A 27960-nucleotide genomic window follows, 5' to 3' on the forward strand; every position below is an offset into this window, starting at 1 on the left:
TCACAATAAGCAATGACTTACAGATGTGAAGGCCAGGAGTTCCTCTTCAGTCAGTTTGTGCACAGGGTTATTCTTCTGGAAGTCAGTGCTGAAAGACAACACTCTTGGTCAATAGTATATAAATTATCAAACAGCATATCACATTATTAAACAAGACTAAGACTCTACAGCCATATTAGCAGCTTGGAGAGGCTGTACGTAAGCACAATGGTGTTTTTAAGCCAATGTCAGCATGTTAACATGCTCAAATGCTTATGCTAACATGTTGGTGTATAGCAGGTATAATGTTTATAAGGCTCTTTCTGATAGGCTAATTGACATAATCTGAGTCAACTGGAGGTGTACCTGTGGATGTGTTTTAAGCAAGGCCTACTTTCAAACTCAGTGCTTCATTGCTTGACATTATGGGAAAATCAAAAGAAGTCTGGTTCATCCTTGGGAGTAATTTCCAAACACCTGAAGGTACAATGTTCATCTGTACAATGGTATGGTTTCAGAATCTGAATGACGAAGGAATTGATGCCATTGAATGGCCTCATATTCCCCAGAATTAAATCCAATTGAGAACCTCTGGGATGTTATGTATAGTGCATCCGATACTGCCAAGTGGTGCCACAGACTGTCCTGGAGCTCAGTGATGCCCTGATCCAAGTCTGGGAGGAGATCCCCCAGGACCCCATCTGCCGTCTCATCAGGAGCATGCTCAGATGTTACACACTACTGAAACACATTATGTTGCCGTGATGAAAGTCACACAGGTTGGATCCCCCTGTACTTTGATTTTCGGTGTGATTTTGAATCCAGCCTGGTTTGTGATTTTGGTTTCCATTAACTGTTTTTATGTAATTTTGTTCTCAGCGAATTTACATTGTACAGTGAAGATTTGGAACTTCAAACTATTTTATTCAAGATATGTGTGATGTAAGTGTTCCCTTAATTATTTTGAGCAGTCTATTTAAAGGCAGTGTATGTAAATTCTGACCCATTGAAACTGTGATGACAGAAATAACAGCGGAAATAAATTATTCTCTCTAATATTATTCTGACATTTCACATTCTTAAATATACCTTATGAAGGTGCTAGATGAAAAGTCAAAGGGTCACCAAAAACATAGGGGCTTATCCCTTTCGAGTCTGGTGTCAGCTGCCAGCAGAATAAAGACTTTCAGTGTTGAAATGAAAAAAACTATGATTGAATTCATTTATTGGATTATGCCATAAAGGTGTCATAACAGAAGGAGATGGATTGCTGTGTAGAATGTCATTAGCTGATTCTGATCTTCAGCCCTGGATCTTCAGCCCTGTTTGCTCACTATCTGGAACTCAGTCACGTGGGTCAAGCCCCACTCTCAAGCCCACCGGACAGCTCCCCTCAATACAGCAGCCTCCTGGACTCCTCCTCCCCTCATCTGCCAGTCCACTCTGTTGCACATTCCATAACTGTACAATAAACTCACTCCCTTTTGTCCGATCTGCTTTTGGGTTCCTCTCAGAAATCAAGATGAAATACATAAGCTTAGATAGAACGTAGGTGCCGGTGCTACCAGAAAGTCCAGCTTTGGCTTAAGGAGGAGGTTGACTTCTTTCCGGACTAAAGGATTTAGATTTCAGGAAGATTAGGTGCAATAATGCAGTATGCCTTTCAATTTTCTACTGTTTAATACGGTAAAAATTCCAATGGGTTGATAATGTAAATAGACTGTACTTGTATGCCGTTTTCTAGACTTCTGACCACACAAAGCCCCTAACTCTACATGTCACATTCACACACATTCATACACTAATGGCAGAGGCTCCCATCCATGGTTCCCCCTGCTCATCAGAAACAGAAACTAATCATTCACACACACATTTTGGGGTTCAGTATCTTTCCCAAGGACACCTTGACATCCAGACCTCCTGAGCCACAGCCACTGCTAGAGGCGAATACAAGAAGCTTACTTCCTTTAATACTATTCACACTATTATCTAGGGGTGTGACGAGATCTTGTTCCACGAGATTAAATTATGATGATATTTCTCATCAGGTAAAAAGCGGTCTCGCAAGATTCACGCAATTGACATTTTCCACATGCCTGTCAAGCCACACATTAATTTTCTCACACAGTGAAATACAAATGTAATTAACTGGTAAGATAGACTCACAGAGAGAATCAACTCCGCCCAGCTGACGCAACATCGGCGTACGCCCTGATCAACTGAACCGCGCTGCTTGCGCTGTGAGTCCAGACAGCTGTGATGAGTGGTAATGTAGCTGGTAGAGTTTTGCAACATAAATATCTAAATAACTGAGGCGCAACCTTGCTCTGTTTGGGACTGTGAGCACTTTATGAGCTGCTAAAGATTTCTGCCTGATCATAAGTGTTCCAATTACTTTCGGTTTCACATGCAACATGCAGTCCCAAACTGCGTCGGTCAAACAGTCTGAAATGTTACTACCAGCGGATCAGTAACGTAATGCAAAGCAGAGTAAGGGGCAGGTAGACTTCTCATTAAATGATGACGTTAGTCTGGTAATATTATCATTAGTGTTTTTTCTGGACATGTCAGAGATTCTGAATGTGCAGAAAGTTTTGAACATGAGCAGAAAAGCTGCTCAAAGACGGGAACTAATAAAGTCCAGGAGTTTCTAACCGAATTAAAATTAAATAATTTATCATCATTGCGGTGAAAAGGTGCCACAATCACATTTAAAGAGGTTACTTCCCCAAACAAAGAAACAAAGAGGAGAGAAGACTAAATCATGACTCAGCAGGGATGATATCATATATATATATATATATATTTAAAGTTTATCTACAGGAGAAACAGATCTGATAGCAGCACAGAATGACTGAGAGCTGCACTGACTTAGATTCTGGTAGAGTTGGGCCGCAGAGTTTGAATTGTCACCTGCTACTTGAATTTTGTTTCTCTTTACATAAATAAAAACATTTTCACCATAACCTGGTGCAGAAAAAATCATCAGAATGCAGGAATTAAAGTGGTCAATGCTCAAAATGTATATAAAATATAAAAATATAAAAATTTAAATAAAGATTTCTAAAAAATAGTGTTAAAATCTCGTCTCGATCTTGTGAACCCAATCTCAAATTTCAAATCTTGAATCTCGTCTCGTGGGTTAGGTGTCTCGTCACACCTCTACTATTCACCCCTTTACACTCAATGCTCCAGGCAGCCCTCACTGGTCGATAAATTATTAGCATGGGAAGGAGCCAGACAGTGAAGAGAAGGCCAAAGAGCCCTATAGGTCCAGCTGTGGAAGGGAAGTATTGAGGATTCTCTCTTACAGAGGCCACTATGCAGATTTACATAGAGATGACAAATCTATACAAGGTATAGATAGGGTTTATAAATCAGACCGTCAGATTGATAGCCTGTATGGGACAAAAGATTACCTTTTGACTTACTTTCTTTTTGAAAGTGTGTGAATCTGTGTATGTGTTTGGTGAGAGTGGGACATATTTCCTAGGGTTTGCTGTGTATCTCTTGGCACACCATGCGGACCGTGGGTAGGCACTGACATTATTACAGACAAATCTTCCCTATGATAAAAAGCAGACCAAACCAATTTAGTTCCCCTTTAAAGATTTATTGTGGTTACATCCCTTTTCATTACAATCAGAAGACATAAATCAAAAGTTTATTTCTAGTTTTTGGGGTCGTAAAGTTAGGTTAGGTTATGTGATTTAAATAAATCACAGTTTGCTGAAGAAGACTGATCCTAATAGTTTGTTTTGAATTTATTTACTTCCTCGACCTCAAAAGCCAGCCAGTGTTTATCATGAACCTGAATCTTTATTAGCTTCAGCTTTCAGAGAATTTAATTGATTTAGACTTTCAGGGTCTGAAGGGAAAATGAATTATTCACATGGATGGATTAGAGGGCCTGGGCCTTCCCCATGTGCCAGGGCCTCTGTTTAAAGTCACTGTTATTTCTCTTTGGGAAGTGCACAACAACCACAAAGAGACTCATAATTGCCACAGAGAAATGCAAAACAAAAGATGCAAAATGATCACCAAGACCAAGACCACAATTACACAAAATGACCATAAACAGATGCACGACCACAAAAAGACAAAAATTATGCAAAATAATCACAATGCAATGCAAAATAGCCACAAAGAGGTGCAAAATGACAACAAAGTGATCTTATCTCCATAATTAAACAATATAGAAGGGGCGACTTTTCTTTGGAGTATGCTAGTTTGGAATGAGAGTAAAAATACTTGATTTCTGACAAGGTTGAATCCTATAACGTTAGGCTAAGTTTACCAGCTACTGACAAAGTGTTCACTTTGCGGAAGAAGCTCTACTCAAGGTCCATGTACTAGCCTCGCCCATGGCTTTCAACCATTTCTACAGACTTATTTGAGCTGGTTAAGCTTGAAAGTTAATTCTTGACCCTGAAAACTCAAGTTTATACTCTTGAACAATCTAGTAAGTAGATTCTGACTTTTAGTGAAACTGCTATTTCCAAGGTCAAGAATGAACTTTCAAAGCTGAACAGTACATGAATCATGGGGTCAGATTTCACACTGTATTAATCGACAAAGTCAATCAGTTTAAGAACATTGCTTTTGATGTCAAGTATAGAATCCAATATGTACTTTTTAATGTACCTTACTGAAAAGGTAAATGTAAAAGATTCCAGCATGTCACACACAGAGGAAGAAAAGAGAAGACAAGGTCACATTTCCAGAGTTAAAAGGACCACGGAGAACTCCTGACCAGTGACGTTTCAACTTTTTAAACCCCCGGCTAAAATGTAATAAAAGGTAATCACATCATGGGATGTGCTGTCATTAATAAAAGACGTACTTACAATGAAGACGCTTCCAAATTCTTGAAAGCCCTGTGTGTCTGGTAAAATTGCCCACACACATTTCACTCACATTCTTCAGTCATGCATCTCTTTCAAGAATTATGTTCTCTTTTAATTTAACTAATGCAACTGTTCACACCAGCTGTGTAATGACTCCAACTTGATTGGTGCTCTTTGTGCGTAACTGCTATCCGAAGCATCTTTTTAGGTCTTTTCCATTTATATGCACAAGTACCTGTGTATTTGTGTTATGTCAAACAGTGCAGTATTATAGCTGAATGGATCCAGTAACAGTTATTTGTCCAGCAATGCATGTTTCCCTGATAACTTTCCCTTTGCCCTGACAAGAGAAATGCTACTTTCAGAATATGAGCATGTGTCTCCAATTTACCCCACAGTTCTATTCAAGCCTACGCCATGCATCAACAAGGCGATGACAGATACCAGGGTAAGTCACTGCAGGAGAGAGATTATATTTTATCAAGGCTTTTTTCGTAGATCTGTAAACGACAATGGAGTACTTGTTTAAATTTTGCATAAATCTTATTTGTTTACTCTGTGGAAGACCCAAAATGTACAAGATAGTCATCTTTGATAATGTCTTGGAGCATGCAGGTGTGTAGATTTACTATTAATTGAGACAGACCCTCTGCTCATCTCCTAGCAATCTCACTGACTGCTCCATTGACCTTCACTTGACCCTTGCATTCCCAGCAGCTACACGGGAATTAATCTTTGACTTGCAGTGAAGCTGAATGGTTTTATATTATGTTGAATATCTTACATTCAACCTTCTGATACCACCGCTACAAATACGTTCACCATTTACAGTAGGTGAGCCATAAATTTAGAGGAAAACCACAGATCACAAAGTGAAAAATGACATCTGCAAAAAAACAACAGGAGTAGAAAAGAAAGTGCTGAAACCTGCTACAGACTCTATTTACCGATAGACCAATATACATACTGTGAAGTGACCAGAGTTTGAAATGAACTTTTTACACCGCTTGCTACTGTAGCAGGCAAGTTTTATTTATCTGCCACTCAGAAATGTATGTGCTAAATGAGGGAGTAACATTCAGCTCAGCTTCAGATTATGTTTAGTTTGTCTCTCTCCCAGGGCGTGTCAACACTGGGAGGTCGTCTTTTGTCCCTTGAGGTTTCTGTGTTTTAAGAATCCTTACTTTAAGGCCCCATCAACACTACTGCATTTTAGTTTTAACGGAGACCTTTTGCTGCGTTTGCAGCTCCCGTCCAAACTAAAACGACAAAAACAAAGACCTAAAACGGAGAAGTTTGAAAACATCGCCGACCCAGTTTTTCGTTTTAAAACTCCGGCTAGCATTTTAGTGAAGACGGGCAAAAACGAAGGACTTTAGAAACAATGACGCAGCCACTCACGTTTGGCTCTCTGATTGGGTCTCATAAGTCCTGCAAAGTAGAAACACGATGCTGCTGACAGTTTTTGATTTGGTATTTTTATTAAAATATTTTGTACCGTGCAGATAACACTTTTAGCCTACACTTGCACTCTGCATGTTACCGTATTTACTTTGCAATGACTCCCAGTCTGTTTTCCGCCACCACAGCTGCTTTTAACTCCCATGTTACATTCAGTAACAGTCCCAGCTCGTTATTGGTAAAAATGTAAGTCTGGTGCAGTTCTTCATCTGCATTACCTTATTCTTTTGCCAAATCTTCTGTAACTACGGAATAGACCATCTGCTTCATGTTTATACCGGCACGTGCATGCCCAGTGTACGTGAACAGCCACTATATGTGCGTTTTCAGTCGTTTTAATACAACTTAAGATCAACTCTGATACACAGCTAAGACGTTGCTGTGGACAGATCGTATTTGTTTCAAAACTCCGTCTTTAAACTAAAACAGTGATGGGGCGAAGAGTAATGTCTAAGAAAGTCTATTTGCAAGTGTTTTAATCATATCTCTTTCCACAATATCAACACTCTTCTTAAATGTCATAAACAGTTATACAATTCTTATTTTCTAAGCATTAGATAAATGGAAAGTGAAAGCTTTCATTCTTCTTAACGATCAGAACTGTTACACGTAAACAGCACAATCCAGGACAATATTGCTAAACACCTGGCCTCTTTCTTTGACCTGTGCCTGTGTGTGTGTGTGTGTGTGTGTGTGTGTGTGTGTGTGTGTGCCTGTGTGTGCCTGTGTGTGCCTGTGTGTGCCTGTGTGTGCCTGTGTGTGCCTGTGTGTGTTTGTGGAGATCCATTTTGGAGGCCTTAGTTTATGGCCTCTGTCCAACTTGATATTCCTAGTTCAGGGAGAGGTTCTATATCTGGACAGGGTGAAATTGTCATTTTAACAGTCTTGAGGTAAAGTCAGTTGTCTTAACTCCACATATCTAACAACTTTTGTAACTTTACAAAACAGTTAATCTGAGATTCACGCCCACTGCTAATATGTCGCACTACACCAAAGCCTTTGCCTACAGGTGAGGCTCCCAGACAGCAGGTTTTCTCTTCTAACAAGTTATTATAACAAATGTAAACAAAGTAAAAAAAAAACAAAGGGGAAACTAAATATGACCAACCGTTAATCAGGTTGTCCAGCAATATGACCATGTAAAACATCTTTTTCAAGATAGCAAGTTAGCAAAGTCAGAGTGACATATTAGGTAAAAGGAGGTGGTGTCTCTCCTCATGTAACAGATAAACGTATAAACCTCAAGTTTTTCCCGAAGTTCAGGTTACACAACCGGTAGATTAACACAACATACACGCAGTCTCCTTGTGAAGAACTCATACAGCCTTTAATCTCACTATGTTTTAACAACTCAACAGAATGCTGCACAAACAGTGCTAAGCTCGGAGGTTAAGGACTTACCAGATGCCCAGGATGACGGCCTGCTCCTCTGCGCTGAGGTCAGGCAGCTCATACTGATTTGGCTCCGCTAAATTGAGCTTATCCAGCACGGTGTCATCAGACAGACTGTAGTCCTGTAAGCATGGAAACACACATGGAGTCAGATGTGTACATACATGCTGCAGTCATGAACCATGGCACATGAAAACAACAAAGAGCTGCTAAGTGTGCCAGCATGTTTTTTTGGATTAAGCATGACTACATTTTGAGAAATTGCTTGCAGCCAAAACCTTTAAATGAAAAACTACCATGAGACATTCAACTTCCAAGACTGAATCCTTCATGCATGCTGCTTAGTGGATGGCTCATGTTTTATCTAATTTTCACTGATAAGCTAACAGTCAGTTTAAAGAATCACTACATCCATATACAGAGTACCTGTGGTTTAATTTACAGTGACTCAGTATGGAGTAAGGCTACCATGAGCCTCAAGAACAGCTTCAGTGCAAAATGTTATGGCATTCTCCCAAAGATAGCACTACAGCTACATGACTAATTCAAAGGGCTATAAAACTAACCAAGAATATCAATCACTTCAATGTTGAATACCTGATGTGCGACATAGTCCCAATATTCCTGGTCATTATTGAAATGTTTAGGATTGTGCAGCCTTGGTGAAGGTTATGCATGCTCTGATTGATAGCTTTATGAGTCATTGTTCCAATGATTTGTGTTGGGTTTCATGTTGGTAACAGTTCTTGGGGTGGCCATCTTTTGTGGCTATGGTGGCTGTTGTTAGCAGGAATTCTGCGTGGTTCACAAAGTTTAGTTTTAAGATATTTTAGAACCATGTAGAATTTTTGTGTGTAGTATAAATATGAAGAAACCCAAGTAGGAGTGATAAGGCCTAGAATAGCTCTCTCAGACCAGAATCCTGCTTTTCTAATATGTGCGGATTAGTAGATGGCAGCAACAGAATTGGAAGGAAATTTAACCTGCGTGGGGTATTGTTTAAAAGATGTGTAAAGACCTCTCAAAATGTCTCTGATGGATAGTCAATGCATGTATCAAATGTATTTTTTCCCATAAGACCAAATCATACAATAACATAGCAACAAAAAATGTTTTCAATAGCAACTGCACTGACTGACGTGCGTAAATGTTTGTGAATTAGGCTTACCATTGTGACAACTTCAGACAGTCTGTATGTGTGGATGTCTGTTTTAACATTGTTTTAAAACCAAGATGCTCTCAACCTTTCTTTGTAAACCACTAGAATTAACGCTGTGCAGTTGCATTCCTCCACCAGCCAGTCAGGTTGCAGTCTGTCTGTACAGACTCAGACTGAGCACAATAAAATGTCCTAAACTAAGAAAAATGTTGACAACATACAGACTGAGTGAACACAGCCTGGCCATAGAAAAGGGTTGTCACAGACAGAGCTGGCTACCACAAGAGGAGAGACTCTACACTAAGACAAAAACACTTTGCAAACATTTCCCAAATATACCCCGAATTCAAATGTATATCAGACACACAGAAACTCCCCTATTTACTGGGAGAAATGCCCAAATGTCAAATTATTGCTGCAAAATATGTCTCCTCATGCCATGAAGTGAGGACAACCAGTGGAAACTCAGACTGATAAATAATTGTACTAATTTTCAAATAATTATTAATTTGATTGTTTGATATTTTAGTAATTGTTTCTTTATTTGTATTTTGTTTTTAAATTTCACATTTGATACTGATTTTTTAGTTGTTTTTTAATTAATTAATTTCTTATTTTTTGTCTATTAATACACTCACACTTTTTTTTTTAAACACACACTTAGTGTTATTTATTTTAATTAAAGATATTATTTTCATTTTCTAACACACACACACACACACACACACACGCTTATTGTTTTATTTATTTACTTTTAACATTTATTTTACGTAATTTCTATTTTATATATTTTTTATTATTATTCTTTTATTTTTTATTAACACACACAAACAACTTTTGCTGTTTTATTTACTTATCTAATGAAATGTATGAAATTAATTGTTATTATGTAATTTATTTATAGCTTTGGCAATATTGTTGTTATACATTCATGCCAATAAATCTGATTTGAATTGACTCATATAATATATGTAGTGAATACTTTGAGGGAAGTGAATTTACATTGTTGAACTGATTAACGAAGGATTATCACAGATTTGCTGAACAGGTACACATGTACTTGATTACTATGTAAAGATGGATTCTTGTAGAGTACAGCTACACAAAATGTGATGCTTTGGTTTTCTCTTGGCATTTTTAGATACAAAGCTTCTCTATGAGCTGTTGGTTAAACTCACTCACCCACAGGATCACAATTAGCTAGGCAATGTTTGCAGTCACATGATGGTTTTAAAACAAGAGAAATATGGAGATAGAGTGGAGTGTGTTGCACGGGGATGCCATTACATTGACAATAGCAACGGGCTTCATATGGTATTAAGGGTCCAGTGGTGGATGTGTCCCTCTGCTGATGATGCAGGGTATTACAAATTATTTGCCCCTGTTGAAGATCCTGGTTAGCAGAAAAGGCAGATCTTAGGGTGATCTCAAACACTTGGTTCTGGGCAAGATCATCTCTAACCTACCAAAGATGTCAGATTGCTGCTAGGTGAATTAGAGCGGACCAACAGGAGCTCCATCTTTAGAGAGCAGAGTTTAGACTAGATCATTTCTTAAAAGGGACAATTTAGCATATTTTATGTTGACGTCCAATCAGTGTTACAAGCTATATTAGCTTAGAAATGCAGCTGAGAGAGGACGAGCCTGCAGTTGAAGTCACAGCCATGCACGAGGTGCCTTTAGGGCTGAAACAATTCATCGATTAAATCGATTACTAAATTGTAAGCTTCGTTTAATCCATATAACTACATAGCACACTGTTTTACACGAACATTTATTACTGTCGCACATCGCGCTTACGCTGTCAACACAACGTGATTATAATGGAGCTGTTTGCAAAGTGGAGGAAGAGAGAGAATAGCGAGGGACAAAGAAGAAAGTGTCCAAAGTATGGGATTATTTCAAGCTAGAGAAAACAACCACTCTGTCTGTGTCACAGTCCGTCCACCGTAAAACGAAACTTTTGTCGCCTCGGCAACAGCACGACGGTATCTGATCAGAAAGCAGCCGGTGTTCTGCCAGCTGACCACAGACAAGGTAACAGTAACAACAACTTTAGCATTTAATTGAAATCATGATTGACTGTTGAGTTGAAGGCTAGCCAAAGTAAGCAGTCCTCAGCTGAAAATGTACACAGGTGCGTTTGTTGTTCCCTGTGAGTTTGTGTTGTAATGTCGCAGTCATGAGTTAACTGGGTGTCGGGGAGCTGCACCTTAGTATAACTTGTAGCACTCGGGTGATGTTTGTGTTGGTAAAGCAGTTGTCTGGTTGTTGGTCTGTGGATGTTGGTCTGACGTTTGCCGCCAAGCAAAAGTAGCCTACTTCTTAAACGACGCATCGATGGTGCCTTTGCTCAATTACCCTCTGATTCCAACAGAAACCGAATCATTCCACTGTTATGAATTTCAATGTTGCCAGTTTTTGTTACTATGCATGAAAGTTTTACAGAGGTGTCCTGGAGACCTTCAACAGGATCCTTAAGATAAATGGGAAAAGACAGCCAAGACCCACAGGCCAAGAGGGCAGATGACCACTGAGTGAGTATTGTGAGTAGGCTGGGCAATTCTGGACTAATGTTGTAATCCTGAGGGGCAACCAAGAGAAACTGTGTGAACGTTAAGCCTCCTTTAAAGCCAACTAAATAACAAGAGTAGTAGCAACATAAAAAAAACACGAGTAGCGTTTTGTGGAACTTTATACTGCAGCAGTGGCACAGCTAGTGTTAGCTTTGTTGTTATATGAAATCCCATTCTGCCGGAGTGTGTGTGTTGCTTTATGTAAATTTATTTGATAGACATGCCCTGAAGGTAAAGATATAGCTACATGGGAACAAGACATTGTCAAATGCAGAAAATTATTTTTTTGAAAACATTATGTAACTTTGATTAGCTCCCAGCACCATCTTGCACAGAGCTGTAGTGGCCATTACAATAAACCTGTTTCTGATTCTAAAAGACGACAACAGAAACTCATACCTTGGGCAAGCTAGCTTGAGGTGTAGGGGTGGGACTGGTCTCATCATCCATCTGGCCTGGCTGGCCCTGCTTTCTCTTGACCTCAAGGATGAGCTGAGCCAAGTATTTCTGCTGGAAACGGGTCCGTTTGCCAAGAGCACCTTGATTGAGCAGATGCAATCAGTTGTTACATTTTTCATCAAGGTTTCATCAATATGGGTTTAGAGCCTCCTGTTATGAATGTACAGTATGCATTTTCTAAAAGTGACTCAATTATCATCCAAGACCAGATGCTGTGGTACTTTACATACCAGTCATATTGATATTCAGCCCTGAGAGCTCCTGGGCTTTCTTGATGTGTTCCTTGGCTGGCTGGTACTCATAGTAGGTCAGACTGGTGTAGACACACTCCAGGTGGAACTGGATAGCCAGTTCACTGTGTTCCGACAACAGAGATTGGCATTTCAGCACTGTGAATAAGAACAGAGAAGAGCTCACATTAATTCATCGCTACCCACAATCCAGTCTCTGGAAGTATATGTGCAGATATATAAGTATATATAAGCGGCAAGTTTATCATTGTTATCAGTATGTAACAGCCAGTACTATTACTCTTGCTTTTCAACTTCCAGCTCTATTAATTGTTATGTGGAAGGCCCTAGACTGTAGAGAAACATGATTTTACCTTTATATTTCTAAAAGGGCAATTTCTCTCTTACAAACAAAATGTCTTCATCTAAATGAATTTGGAATTTAAATATGATACCGAAATCTAATAAAATAAAATCAAAATTAAAAATTCTGTTCACCATATCATCATCATCATAACAGCAGCAAATAGGAGGAAAATAGAGTAAAACAGGAGTAAAATTCTCACTCTGACAGCTGCCTCAGGGTCAACATGCAAGTCACTGTCCAGGATCATCCTTTTGTTGCACCAACAGTGTGACCTCACCTACTGTAGGCTATGATATTCTTTGTCTAATATCTCCATGACCATCACGTCCCCTCGTATGTTAGTCAGGGACTGCTTTGCTTTAAAGAATTCCCCCTTTGTCTATCGCAGTGCTGCTCTGATGACACGTTGTTGGCAACTGAAGCCTGTATTAATATTTTCAAACTGTTTTAGATCCTCTGACACTACTGACTCTGCTAAAAGAGTTTTCATCTGCTTTTTCTGAAAACAGATCTTAAAGCTCTGAAAGGGAACAGACAGCTTTATATGACAATTATGCCAATGATCAAATCTCATAAATATGCACATACTGACTGGCGATTTATGCCAAATTTGTCCATTTAAAAGAGTTTGGTGGATCAAACTTTGAACACTTTCACAAGCAACCTCACAGAAAAAAGTAAGAAGGGTCCTCTGACATACATTCTGGTGAATGGATTGATCTGAACCGGTACAGACATGTCGTCACCAGTGAATGAATCCTAATCATTTTGGTGATCCCCCCCTTTGCATTTAATGCCATCATTGGGTCCAAATATCTGTTTCAGTACTTTTGTTTTGTTAATGATCAACCGTCCACCACCCACCAGCCCCGCTGTTAATTCAAAACATAGTCGGACTGGACACCAGGAGCACTGGGAGAAATCCCAGTGTGCAGGTCGCTCTGTGAACATCCCGTTATACAAAAACAAGAGAGAAGGGTCGTCCTCTGAGAAGAAGCTGTGAGAATGTTTGAAATACAGGAGTAATAACATCATCCAAGACATCCAAGTTGTCCCCTAAGCACCATCCATGTGATCAAAGTACATCTTCCCTCTTCACATTCCTGGCCCAAAGAACTCATAAAGTTCTTGGTGACACATTAAAAAGACAAACAGAGCATGGAGGTGATGGAGAGGGAGGATCAAAGCTCGCTCTCTCATCTGCCTCCCTGAGCTGCTGGCTCCTTGTCTTTCTTTCCATCCGACCTGATTATTAATTCGCCTTGATGAAGGCCCTGTCACGGAGACAGGCAGGAGAACAGAAACAGAGGAGGTATGTGTATAATTGAAGATCAGAAATCCTACACTTTCATTTCTATTCAACATTCATGAAATTACACCAAGGCTGAGGGAGAGAGGGAGAGAGAGGGAGAGATTTACATGCAACACTTCTGTCCCCTGGAAGGATTATTCATCAAACCTAAAGAAACTATTTAGCTTTCTATGTTCACATATTATACTGTCATGGATGGTTTTGGCTGTCATGGCACCATTATAACTGTCATGAATAATTCCTCTGACATCAACAAATGTGCTACTATTTGGACCGGTCATAAAGATGTTTTTAATTATTTAAGGCTAGTACAGTACCAAGGTGATTCACAGAGTTTCCTGATGGACAGATACTTTTTACTAAAGTAGGCTAAATGCTAACTGCTAGCTGATGTTAGCTAGTTAGCCATGCTATTAGCTATGATGTAATAGATATGGAGATAGTGGAGATATTTAAATGTTTAAGGGGTTTTTCTACCGTGATCCAACGACGTGGGGGCGGCTGTGGCTCAGGAGGAAGAGCGGGTTGGCTGTTCCGCTAGTGTATGAATGTGTGTGAATGGTGAATGCAGATGTAGTGTAAAAGTGCTCTGAGTGGTCAAAAAGACTAGAAAGGCGCTATACAAATACAGAGCATTTACATTTTACACTTACAAACATTCAGCATTTGGCTCAGCTAGATCAGCCTTAGCAGACAAACTGCTTCTTCTAAACCCTCAAACAGCATGCAAACACACACAAATGACATTCATTTGAGTTTGTCCCACTCTGAGTAATTAATCAGAGAATTACATTCAACCAATGCGCCAGCTAAAAGTAAGAAATAAAGAGAAAGTAAGTTGATGAGTGTTGTTTTGACTACCCATGGTAAAAAGGCAGTATGATTAAAGACACATCAGGAAATTAAGTCAGCAACACGTTCCCTACTGAGCACCATCTCACTCACAAACAAAACTCAGAGGGGTGGATCTGCATGCTTTTCACAGCATCCTCCCTACCTCTCCTCATGCCACTGGTAAAAGGATTGCATGGCCAGCTGCTGCCCTGGAATATGGATTGGGCTGTTTTGTAGCCTGCACATACCGCTCACCCTTCACACTCTGTCAACCACCACACAAAAGAATGCACTCCAACAAACACACCCTGAGCCTTTAAACAATCCACTCCAGTAACACAAAACAAACAATAATGAAGCATTTAAATGTCCTCTGATAACAACAGAAAGGAAAGCAGCTTTGCTTTATGAAGAGCGGACAAAATTCACATTTTGAGGCACAAAATATCTAAACCAGTTTATCACACACTATTTTTCTAATGAAAATAAACAATAGCCTCAGAACTTATTTCATTTCTTCAGTGCATTAAGGCCCAATGCCACAGTTTAGGTAAGCATCACAGGAAGAGTGAGCCCAGATACTGTATGAAACCAATGTCTACAACATGCTTCACACACCAGTGGACACATGAGATCTGTGGAAATGGTAGTCATCAAATAGCAGCCTGTGGGTTAAATCCATCCCTCCAAACTCAACACTGAGCCAACAATGACAGCTCAACATGATTTTTCATAAATCTCCCATAGGAGCAATTTACAAACAAAAGATCCATGTAAATCGTATATGATCTATCATCTAATAAAAATCGATGACCCAAGTAAGGGGCTAATCCAAGGCTCTGTGCCTCATTACGACAGGAAGTCTATACAGATGAGTAACACAACCAAACAATACATTTCATTTCATATAACTTTAATGAGCTGGAAACATGCTGTATTTATAACATATTTAATGGAAAGATATTGCTCAGGAAATGAACTACTCCGTAGTGCATCAGTATAGTTTCTGTCCACACAGAGCTAGGTAAAAAGGGCGCACTGATAAATTCTTTCTACAGCAATAACAGTACTAGTATTACTGTGTGTGGAAAAACTAGTGAAATCTCCAGTCCTGTAGTGCAATGCAGAACAAACTTGTCAAGTGATTATTAACATAAGCTATACCGTCCTGAGGCTGCTTGGCCAGGAAAACGTGTGTGTCACCTTTCTAAATTATATATTGTGGTGCTGCAGATTTGTCCTGGCCTACACAACATATTCTACAGACTTATGAAAACATCTTTGGTACAGACCACCGCAGAAATCACACCATAACTTTTTGTACATGTTTTGAAAAAATTGAGATTAACGTTGTAAAAATGATCATTCCCCTAGTATTGCAAATCATATCACAATTGCATTATCGGTCAAAATAATCCACCCTCAAGCGTTCACTGACCTTTGTCCATGCTGTTATGGGCCAAGATGAGAAGCTGCGGAGAACAGGCCTCCAGGATTTGCTGGTGCAGGTTGATATAGCGCAGGGTCCACCAGGGCAGCAGCTAAAAAATACATATAAAAAAACCCCATAAGAAACCAGTAAGAATATGTCCAAGGTAATGAGAACTCATGAAGAAGGTGATGGGAAGAGTAAGCGGCAGCAGTTCTGACAGTTTCAGTCTGTCTGATGCCTCTTTATGTTTTGTACATTTGATTTTGATTTGATAGCCTTTATTGTCACCAAGTGGCAATTTGGTTTGCAACAGTAGTCAGTACACATCATAAACCAAATAATAAATAGAAGACATAAGAACATATAACATATAATAGGTGTTATCAACATACAATAAAGCTACCATGAGACACAGAGCACAGTGTTTCCATAACTCCTGTATTACAGTATATGTGCAACAGGGCCTACAGTTTGTTTAAAAACCCAACAGCTGATGGAACAAATTATCTCAACCATCAGTTTGATTTGCCCCCCCTTAGGGAAAGTGTACCTCCTCCCTGATGGCAGAAATTGAAACTCTGTAAGAAGAGGGTGTCAAGCGTCAAAATGGCCTCTGCCTTCCGAATGTCTCTCTCTTGATAAACACGGTCAAGATCATTCTAGTTTGGCAAAGTTTAACAATCTTTCTCAGCCTATTTTTGTTAACCATGCTGAGATTGCCAAACCAGCAGATCATTGCAAAAGTTAAAATTTACTCAATAAAAGATTTAATAAAACATTTTCAAAAGCGATCTTTCAATGTTAAAACCCCTCAACTTCCTCAAGAAAAACAATCTCTGGTTGGCCTTTTGACAGATGGAATCAGAGTTGGCATCAAAAGTAAATTTATCATCCAGGAAGGTACCCAGTACCTATATTGACAGTCTCTATGGCTCTGCCATTGATCAAAGTCTGTGCCACGACAGGAGGGTTTCGGCGGAAGTCGATCAGCATCTCTTTAGTCTTTGAGACACTGAGTTGCAAGTATGAATCATTACACCATTTGATGAAATTGTCCAGGACGATGCCCTGTCTAGGTCGTTTATGCAGTCAGTTAAGATTTGTGTATGTTAGCTGATGTGACATTTAACTGAGAGACGTGACATTTGCTTTAGAGCCACCTGCTTATGGCAGGAGGTGTTCTGTCCAAAGCTACTCTGTGCCGTTTTGCAGGTATCCTGGAAACTCCTCCCCTTCATTTCCCCAATTCCCTGGATCTGCTGGCCAGCCTTTAAAAGCCCCCGTCTAGCTCCATTCACTCTCTCTCACACACTGCAGCCAGGAGCAGCAGCGTCGTCAGCAGCAGCCACCCATTGTTTCTTTGTCTGTTGAACTTTGTTTGCAATAAACCTTGTTTTGATCAGAATAAACGTTTGTGACTCCTCTATGTTGCCTCCCTTGAGCCAGGGTCAACATATTCCTTTTCTTTCTTCTAGTTTTGCCCCAGGAGTGCTCCAGCTAATTACTGAATGGAGGTCCACCTGGCCTTGGAAGGCGGTCTTTAAAAGCTCCTGTAACAGCATCAGAGGGAGGCTTTTTGATTTGGGACTGCTGGTCTTGCTGCCTCTCAGCTGGGGCATTTTGTGTTATGTTCTTGTGTTTTTGGTGTTCTTGATTGATTGTGTTATGTTATTAAATCTCACTGATGTGGTTGTTTTAAAGGTGTTTACCTGTGTTTAGTCTGGGGTCAGTGTTAGAGTGTTGTTCGCCCCATGTAGCCACCAAAGGGTGGGGCGTAACAAATGGGTTTCATTACCTGAAAACTATGCTCTTACAAAGTTGTGGAAATGCGTTCCCATTGTAAAACATCCTAATATTCCTTAAAGAAATTCCATAACGTCCATGACTGGTGGGAAATCTACAATGACTTAATCTATAAATCCATGAATAGAATGTTACGACTGACTATGAATGGTGTGTTGCTATATTTTGAGTATTTCCATTTGAAAATATGATGTTTCTGAGGGACTTAAACGGTTGGTTGGGTTTGATTTGTGTAGCTCTAGCTGTTCTATTATTTGCAATAACATTTTACTCACCAAAGCGATTGCTGAGATGTGGGAATGTGTCATCGACGCTACAGGTAAAGTGACACGGTTTGTCAGACAATCAAACGCGTTCTTGTATCACGTTAGAAGATAATGATGGATACTGTAAAGCACTGACCAGGTAACGTTAAAGCAACAATGAACAGAGCTATTCGTAGCGATGTCATTCATACCACGGAGGTCTCCATCGGTAACGAACAATAAGCCTTCTCCCCACACGGAAAAAAACACAAAACGCGAGTTGTCTTCAAAAACTGCTGACAAATAAAGTCAGAGCGACAGAACAGGCAGAGGGAGAGAGAGAGAGAAAGAGAGAGACAGGTGTAGGTGTGTACATGTGTGTCTGACGGGAAAAGCAAGGTGAGCAGATTACTGTGGTTTGTGATTAAACACAAAAATCAATTCAAATGCAATTTATTTTCAGTTGGATTGTGGATACAAAACAGCTCCTCCCAGTGAAAATGCAACTGCTATTTAATAATCAATGTTTCATGATGACCATACAATTGAATGGACCCTAGTGAGAATAGCATACTGGTGCTGATGGAGATCCTTATAAAAAAATATTTTTCCATTAAAAGAGATGTTTGTGTATGCTGTCAATTATAGTTCTAGCCAAAATTAGAATCACCAGGTCAGACCTTTAAAAAAATCAGCAATTGGAATGAGTCAAGAAAAATTTAATCGGTGCATCTCACTACAGCTAGCATGGCGATACGCTTGTGCGTGAACTGATATAAGGCTAATACCATAATCTACCATTGTGTTGGGTTTTGCTCAATATGATTTTAAGTGGCAGATTAGTTGACTTTCTGCAGTTAAATATCTAATTAAGAGATTTCCTCTGTCTCAGAAGAAACATAAGAGGACACAAGATAATTAGGATATTATGACCGCGTGGTGAACCTATGAGTCTAAGTCATATTTAAACTATTGCTTTGTGTTGTTAGCCAGAAAAATATTAGTAAGACTTCCCTCTGTCTGCACGTATCCTGTGATACATGATAATTTGGCAGTATTATTTGTGTCCCCTCCAAAAATTGCTCTTGAGAAATATTATGTTTAGTGAAATTTACGCCCATGTGTGGGGCTAACTGTACTTTACGCAGCTGAATGTAGAGCTGTCAACAGTGTCATTGTGAGCTCTCAGTCAGATATTAAATATTGTCAGAGGGTCCTTTGGTTCAATTCATTTTGTGTTAAAGTGAGGTAATTAACACACAAAGCTGTCAATAAATAAATAGCACTTTTGAATGGCAGTGTTGTATTTATATTAAATGATGTTATTTCACTGTGATTTAATAATACAACATACCTTTAGCTCAGAAAGTACATGCTTAGGTTAACATCCAGAGTGCAGCATGCTGGACCTCACTTTGCTTTTTGCATCAGACCAGAATGTGAAGGGTAAACAAATGAATGTCTTGCAGCCATGTTAGTGTTACAGATCCTCTTTTACCAAAAACCCTTACCCTTTATCCTGTTCTCGTTCAGCACAGACTGGAAGTGAACCATGTAAAATGCGTATTTGTGTCAGGGAGGATTTCTCCTGCCTCATTTCCAATGCAAGATGACCCCATACTCAGCTGTGTGGTTACATGGAGGTTTAATTGTCTGTCTCACCAAATCAATATATAACACACGCTCTGTCTAAGCATGTTCACACATATATTCATCATGTCAGTCTCCTGAGCAGCAGAGCCTCTCCTTCTCCTTCCATATTTACTGTTGTGCAATGGGCTGTGAGCAGCTGCCAGAGGCGGTAGAATATAGATGAACAAGAGTTGGGAACAGGAGGGGAAGTTGAAAATCATCATCTGGAGGGAGTGGTGGTCAGGTCACAAGCACTTAAAGCCAGCCAGTCCCAACTCCCCACTGCTTGGTGGAGAATAGTGCTATAATCACTCATTAGCATTTAAAGAGAAAATTAACACTAAATCACCTAAAGCAGAAAAGCATCGTTGCACTTGTGTCCACATCCAAACTGGTGATGTTAGAACAGGAATCTGACAGCTGATGCAAAGCACGTCTCTGACATCAGGGCAACAATGATTTTCTGCCCTATGTGACTTTGCGTTAATATGCTCTTTAAGAGGCTATGACTTATGGAGAGCAGAGGCCAGAGGACAACTGCCAGTTTACTATTGTATATATATTACTTTTGGTTATTTGCATACCGTACAGATTAGAAGAAGAAGAAAGCTTTATACAGTAAGAGCAACTTTATGGGTGGAATGTGTTCCAAGTCGACGGAGTGCAAGACTCCAGCAGGATGAGGAGGCGGACTATACGTGTAGGCCATGTATATATCTATATAAATAACTGTGTATATTGTAGGGCTGTCCACGACAAAGGATTTACATAGTCAAATCAGAATCGTCAAGTGCTGCCTATAGTTGACAGTCGAATCATGTGTGTTTTTGTTTGCTGCGATTGTGAGCCGGGGGGGGGGGGTAACACACGATAGCTCCGCTTTAATCTTCAGAAGCTGCAGAGCTTCAACTAACACTGTAAATTTCTAGCTAAACTGAGGCTTATTCCTGACCCTTTTTCTCTCTCTTGCCTGTCATTCACCGGACTTGTGCAGAGTTTTGCGTGCATGGCATGCTGACGACAACTGCATGCACGTCGCGGTTCCTCGCGGGTCTATTTCAAGTATAAATTATCCAAATGTCCCGCAAGGTGCGGACAACTCAGCAGAACACCAGTGAAGCTGGGGCTACACGTACACATGCACACTGACGACCCAGGGTTAGGGTTAAACTTTTGGATTTATTCACGCACTTTAAAAACATTTTCTGAAAGTTTTTTTTCTTTTTACATGTTTATTTACAGCATTAAACGTTGAAATGTATCTTGTAACAGGCTGTATATTAACTTATTGGGAGAAAACTGGTGGTTCTATGTAAAATCAGACGTTGAGCACCCCCATATCGCCAAAATGGTGTGATCCTTGTTTCACTGCAAAGCTTCGACTGTGAGATTGACAGTCGAATCAGGCTCCGGAATCTTCCGACTATTCAGGGTCAGCCCTAATATATTGTTTTATTTTATATGTTGCCAAATTCTAATGTATTTTTAATTATCTGCGAAGTTCAATGTGTGTAACATAAAGGGAATACAAACATTCACTTCAATGTACAACCTTGTTTTCTATAATGATAAATAAACTACCTCGACCCCTTGTTGTCTGCTTGTTAAAGAGTAACATAACAGCAAGCAGATAAGCTGTGTTCTACCCTTTTACCTCTGAGCACACCCAGCATCAGATGTGTGTAACCCCACCCAATTTTATTTTTGACTATTTATATGTAAAGATCTTGCCAGACAATAATATGAATGAATAAAAAGAGGCTGAGTGGTGATATTAGATTTTATCTAATATTTTTAAGTTCACATCCCAGTAAAGACAACCATGAGATCCAGTTAGCAGGTTTACCTGTTAACTGGATCTCATGGTTGATATGGTTGAAAGCTCTGAAACACATGTGGACCTTTGAGTTGGGTCCTTTTTTCCTCCCAAACAACAGGTGTACAGTTGTGTTAAAGTGTAACAGTGTAATCATGCTGTTGTCCCAACTGCATACTGATTGTGTCTTCCTATTCTTTGGAGGTTAGAGTTCTGCTTTCAACTTGCCAAGTTTGAAAATCCTTAGAATGCTAATTCAAACTTGAAGTACTTTGTATTGAGAAAGGCCTTGTGTATACACTATAAAGCCATGGCAGGTCTCATACAGCCCTGCTAACAGCAACAAAAACACACCAGTCCTCAAGCTGGGCTTGGCTGGCCTACTCTCTGTGGTTACAAATACAAAAGGCATTGTAAATGCTAAAATGTTCTTTTAGGGGCTGAGTAACTATTAACAATAACAATCTACAAAAAAACTCTAAATTCATCAGGAAGAAGTGGTTGTAACAGAAAGACATTCTTACCTGTAGGCTGTCCATCTTGGGGGAGCACTTGGTGAGAATAACCCTGGCCAGCAGGAGGAGGAAGGGATTGGCCACCAGGCTATACACAGACTCCCCATCCAGGAGCAGGCTGGAGTGGATAGTCTCAACCAGCATCTGGGGCTGCCGGTCAAAGACATTATAGAGATGACTGAACTCAAATCTGCATAAATCTCTGCATAAAGCCTGCTGACAGATTCCTGTCCTGCCATTTCCTATCAGGCACATGTGTTTACAGAAGAAACAAAACAAATATGGAGAGACTAATTTTGAGTATTGCCTGTATTTTACCAATTGTAACAAAGATACATACAAATTGGGACATTTTGTAGTTGTAAAATTTGTTAGATCTCTCTGGTGGACAAACTATGTAATGGTGGCACAGTTGCTAAATTACCGCAAACCTAGTTTGGCATTTCTGTACTGGATTTTTGAAATTTCTGCCAATATTGCGGCCTGGCTCTAACTCATAACTTTGAGTTTGGATGAAGAGGAGCAGCCAGGGATGGATCACTGTAATAATTTTCAACCACATTTTTGTACCATGTAAACTAAAGTAACTCTGTGTAATATGTTTTGCCACGAGCAATCCTGTGTTCGCAATCTCCCTTTACTCCTTTGTATTGGAGGGTGCTGCATATTAATACACATTGTTGCACACTCAAGCAGTTCAGCCCAGAGGCAAATTAGCATGTCTTATTAATACAGTGACTAATGCACTACAGGTATCCATCCATTCACTGTCAGCTGTTTATCCAGATCTGAGTCATTAAGCAGAGCAGCCATGTTTTCCAGTAGCTCAGAGCAGGTTCTGTTTTCCCATCCACAACCTCCAGCTCTTACTTGAGGATTATAAGGTATTCCCAGGCCAGATGGGATATAATAATCTCTCCAGCGTGTTCTGGGTCTGACCCAGGTTCTCTGCTCAGCTGACTGTGCCAAGCATACCTGCTCACAGAGGCGTCCAGGGGGCATCCTGTCCCTAATTGTGAGGCTACACACGTAGAGAGTAAAACTCATTTCAGCTGCTTCTGTTCATAATTTCTTCCTTTCTGTCACTATCAAAACACCCATACATGAGGATTGGAAGTTTTAACACACATGTGCACACACTTACATGTCAGGCTAATGTGTATAAAGGACTGTTATACACTTGAATTGCTTGTTTGCATTTCTCATTGTTACTATAAAGTACAAATGGTATATCATCACTTCCCCTAGCTTCCCTATGGTGATCATTTAACTTTTTCTCCAGTCCCTAAATGAATTAATCCACCTGACAACGGCTTTGCCATGTTTGTCCTCCCTTTCACCTGTGCTGTCGTGCATGTACGGCCGACCTGCTTTACAACACAAGCTCCTTGATGTGACAGCGCAGATAAATTATTGATGCCAAAGGGATTACCTTGATACAAGAAATGGCCCTCTCATCTGATTTACGGTAATGGCAGTGTGAAACGCACAATTCTTCTCTCAGCACCATAGTGCCCAGAGAGCGCCTCAACCAGGGGGTAATTAGGATCCCAGAGATGCTTCATTAACTGAACACTTTTCTTGCACAGTGCCCGTCAGCTCTCTCTGGTTGTGCTCTGGCTCAGCTCACTTTAAACCAACATAAAATAAGCTTTACAACATTCAGAGAAGACCATAATCAATATTTGGCACTGGTTTAAAATATAATTAAAATAATATACAATATTATGCTGTTATAATTAGGACTATGGTAAATATATTGATTAATACAATCACATCGTAGTCAATGGAACGATCACAGTTGAGGAAATGTTAAATCCCACAACCAGTGCTGGTACAGGTTTAAAGGTTCCATTTTATGTTGATGCTGTGGTACTCAGCGTGAGTTAGGAGCTGACCTAATATACACCAATCAGCCATAACATTATGACCACCTGCCTAATATGTGAAGGTCCCCTTTGCTGCTAAAACAGCCCTGACCCATCAAGACTCCACTAGACCTCTTGAAGGCGTACTGTTGTACTGGCACCAAGATGTTAGCAGAAGATCCTTAAGTCCTGTAAGTTGCAAGGTGGGGCGTCCGTGGATCGTACTTGTTGCATATTTACATTTATTAATTTAGCTGACGCTTTTATCCAAAGCCACTTACGCCTTGGAGCAACTAGGGGTTAAGTGTCTCGCTCAGGGACAATGGGTCTCACAGTGGATTCGAACCCAGGTCTCTCACGCCAAAGGCATGCGTCTAATCCACTGCGGCATCACCACCCACATCTCTCAGATGCTCGACTCGGTTGAGATCTGGAGAATTGGAGGCCAAGTCAACACCTTTAACACGTGGTGTTGCTCTAACTATTCCTTAGCAATTTTTGCTTTGTGGCAGGGCGCAAATCCTGCTATAAGAGGCCACTGCCATCAGGGAATAGCATTTCCATGAAACGGTGCTTAGGTAGGTGGTATGTGTCAAAGTTACATCCACGTGAATGGCAGGTCCCCAGGTTTCCCAGCAGAACATTGCCCAAAGTATCATACTGCCTCCACGGGTTCCTTCTTCCTATAGTGCATCCTGGTGTTCCCCAGGTAAGCGACGCATTGCACCCAGCTATCCACATAAAAGAAAACGTGATTCATCAGACCAGACCACCTTCTTCCATTGCTCCGTGGTTCAGTTCTGATGCTCACATGCCCATTGTAGGTGCTTTCGGCAGGACAGGGGTCAGCATAGGCACCCTTTGACCCTTTTCAACGGCTCACTAATTTCCTCTTTGACCCCTTTGATAGGTATGACCACTGCAGACCAGGAACAACCCATGAGAGCTGAGGTTTAAAGATGCTCTGACCATTCGTTACCCATCACAATTTGGTCCTTGTCAAAGTCGCTCCAACCCTTATGCTTGGTCATTTTTCTTCTAGCATATCAACTTTGAGAACAAAATGTTCACTTGCTGCCTGATATATCACACACTGACAGGTGCAATTGTAACGAGATGTTATTCACTTCACCTGTCAGTGGTCATAATGTTATAGCTGATGGGTGTATTATTCTTGTTAGTCTTGAGGCTGAATCACACCAGAAAGCATTTAAAGTGTCTGAGAAAGACGCAAAAATCGTTGTTTGTAGACGCTGTTCTGCTGAATTGTCTCCTAGCACATCCACTGCACTAGCAACTTGTCCTCTCAGTTCTTTACAAAGACAAGTGCTGCAGTATGAGGAGTCCTACCTGAAGAGAGGCTGTGAAGTCTTCATGTTACGCCGTACGAGAACCATGTACAACATTATTTATCAAACTGTGTCGGACTTGATGAATTTAGCACGAGGAAACACATGTGACAAAGTCTGGTTTTCAAAATAAGGTGTCTACAAAGTGTGGAAATAAGTTTAATTGGATTATATTCACAGAAAGTATAAACATATTACATGTGTACGTTAAAAGTAAATGTGAAACAGGAAGTGACCTACACATGAAACAGCTGTTGTTATTTGTTAAAGATAGTAATTACAAAGACAAGAATTGGGTGACAGAATGGATTAGCACACGCTACAGAGAGAGCTGGAGGTGAGTAAAAAGTGTTTTGCTGTAAAAAAAAAAAAAGTAGCTGCCTGCTCTCATTGGCTGGATTGGATGTCAAGTCGGCCGACTCCTCCAGATATTTGGCATGCTAGATATCTGGCAGACGTCAGCGATGTGTCAGAAATGTGTCGGGGAGCCGTTTTGATGCGTCGTGTGTAATTCACACATAACAACTGGCAACCGGCAACGTTAGCTAAGCTCGACGAGCGGCAAATCGGGCTTAAAATCGTGTAGGTGAACTAGGCTTTACTGAACTAGTGGCTTACTACAGCAGCTGAAGGCAAAAGTCAAGAAAAAAGATCAACACTGTACTAGTGGTTGATATGTCCTTGGGCAAGATACTGAACCCAGCCCCTGAAGGCTGTGCAATCAGTGTATGTGATGATTATTTCTTTCGGATGTGCAGTCGGGCACATGTGTGTGTGAATAAGGTGAATGCAACATGTATTGTGCTATATTTTGTTATTGGGAAATACAAAAGCCAGTGGGTAACTTGCCAATGCTAGTCACAAAAGCTCTCCTCGCTAGCTGGCTTGCAAACTAGAGAGCTCTTTTGTTTATACCAGTTTATACACCTGCAGAGAAAGACTTTATAAAAGTGGATGATGTAACACAGCTGCTAGGATAGCCTCCTCTGTTTCGGACTACATTTTACATTACATTACTCATTAGGCAGAATTGTAGAAGTCATGGTTTGTTATTGATCAGTGGTGCAAATCACTTTCACTAAAGTTGATGTTCATAATGGATTGTAAGTGCAACTAGAAACATTTTGGAGCACTTGAGTATATCCACTCATGATTCATTATATTCTTTCAGTCAATACTCCCAGAGTAAATATGGCAGAATATAATTGTCTTAAAGTTACAGTTAAGTTACAGGTCTAATGTTTTTCAGTCAGTCAGTAACAATGCTATTACAGTAAATTTGGCCTGAAAAAAGGCATCCATCAACAACACTTCTCAAAAGTAGCTAGCTAATATAAAATCAGTCTGGACACAGGCTGATACATGACACAAAAGCAGAGAGAGTGATGAGATGGTATCATACCTGAGAGGAGAGCAGGGCGGGGGCAGCAGCAGGTCTGAGATTGGATGGAGACCGGAGGACCAGTCCAGTTACTCTGGGAAAACATGTGGAGGAAGAGCGGCTAAGGCCATCACTGCCAGCTCCCTGCAGCAGGAGAGACAAGACACTAGATTAGTGGACAGCAAGACTTGGGAGAAGAGAGATATCTGAAGATACTTTAAGGTTTTCGGAACACAGGAAACATCCTATGGCATTTACAGCTTAGCAAGCGCCACCTCACTCTCCGGGCAATTAGAGGGTTTTAAAAACAGGCAACGACCAGCGACATGCTTCCTGCCTTTCTATTAAGCAGAGAAAATGATGGATGGTGATAGAGGAGAAGAAAAAGTACCAGTCTGATGAGGGGAGAGGAGGAGTACGTGCTGCATTCAACATTTAAATTTTTTCAATTTACTCACGAACAATTCTCCCCTGAGAGCGACAAAGGAGATGTTAAGCTGTCCTTATTAAGAATTAATAATTCATGACAAAAAGAATAGAGGTGGTGAAAAGAGAATGAACAAACACTCTTGAGAACAGCTTTGTGCTACACTCAAACTACTCCCTGCCCAAAACCCATCAGGTCTATGCGGAGATTTTAATTCGGGCTCTTTCAGCAGCTTACAATTATACACTCTTATTACCTATTTATTGTTATTTTTATTAACAGTATATTACTGAAATCACAATTAGTACCACTTGAAAATCAGGTCAATGTGGTTTTTTAATTTAAAGTTCTTTAATAATTTTTTTTTCATGTTTCCAGAAACACAAGAGATGTTCCTTTACTCTCCAAGTGTCTCAGAGCAGTCTGTGGATGTCCTTGTATTGTGCAAGTAGTGATGGCTTAAGTAAGTGTAGCTTGACAAGCAAAGGATAGACGCTGTTTTGTAGCAGTGGTATTAAAAATATAACCGTTGCATAATCACATCTATGCAGGCGCACATTTCTGGTAGGATAACTTTCCTATCCTAGAATCCTTCCTTATATATCAAACCACTGTGCAGTGTATGGAATATGGATCACAGTCCATGTTTGGTACCTGAGGCAACATGCTCCAGCCAACGTAGCCTGTTTTTAAGAAGACTTGGGCACGAAATGACAACTGCAAAGCAAATTTCTATTTAGTTCTTACACTAACCGCAAATTAGCAAAATGTTGATAGGATATTTTACAACTGCTTGAAGTGTCTCCAATTATCTTAATATTGAACAAAAAATTTAAAACACAGATTGGATTCAAGGAGACACTAAACTGAATAAGG

General features: G+C 40.2%; 1 protein-coding gene across 1 annotated transcript; it reads right to left on the minus strand.

Moving 5' to 3' along the window:
• LOC119889567 (tetratricopeptide repeat protein 27-like) lies at positions 1-26801 on the minus strand (the record flags this gene model as incomplete). Its single annotated transcript, XM_038700431.1, has 7 exons — positions 1-88; positions 7689-7801; positions 11814-11953; positions 12104-12262; positions 16055-16157; positions 22069-22209; positions 26679-26801. Coding segments are annotated over 7 exons (867 nt in total), but the record flags the coding sequence as incomplete, so codon positions are not given.
• Between the last annotated feature and the right edge of the window lie 1159 nt (positions 26802-27960).

This window comes from Micropterus salmoides, unplaced genomic scaffold (genome assembly GCF_014851395.1).
Source record: "Micropterus salmoides isolate LMB-PRFRI ecotype aquatic unplaced genomic scaffold, ASM1485139v1 Ms_hic_scaffold_545, whole genome shotgun sequence".
Classification (NCBI taxonomy): Eukaryota; Metazoa; Chordata; class Actinopteri; order Centrarchiformes; family Centrarchidae; genus Micropterus; species Micropterus salmoides.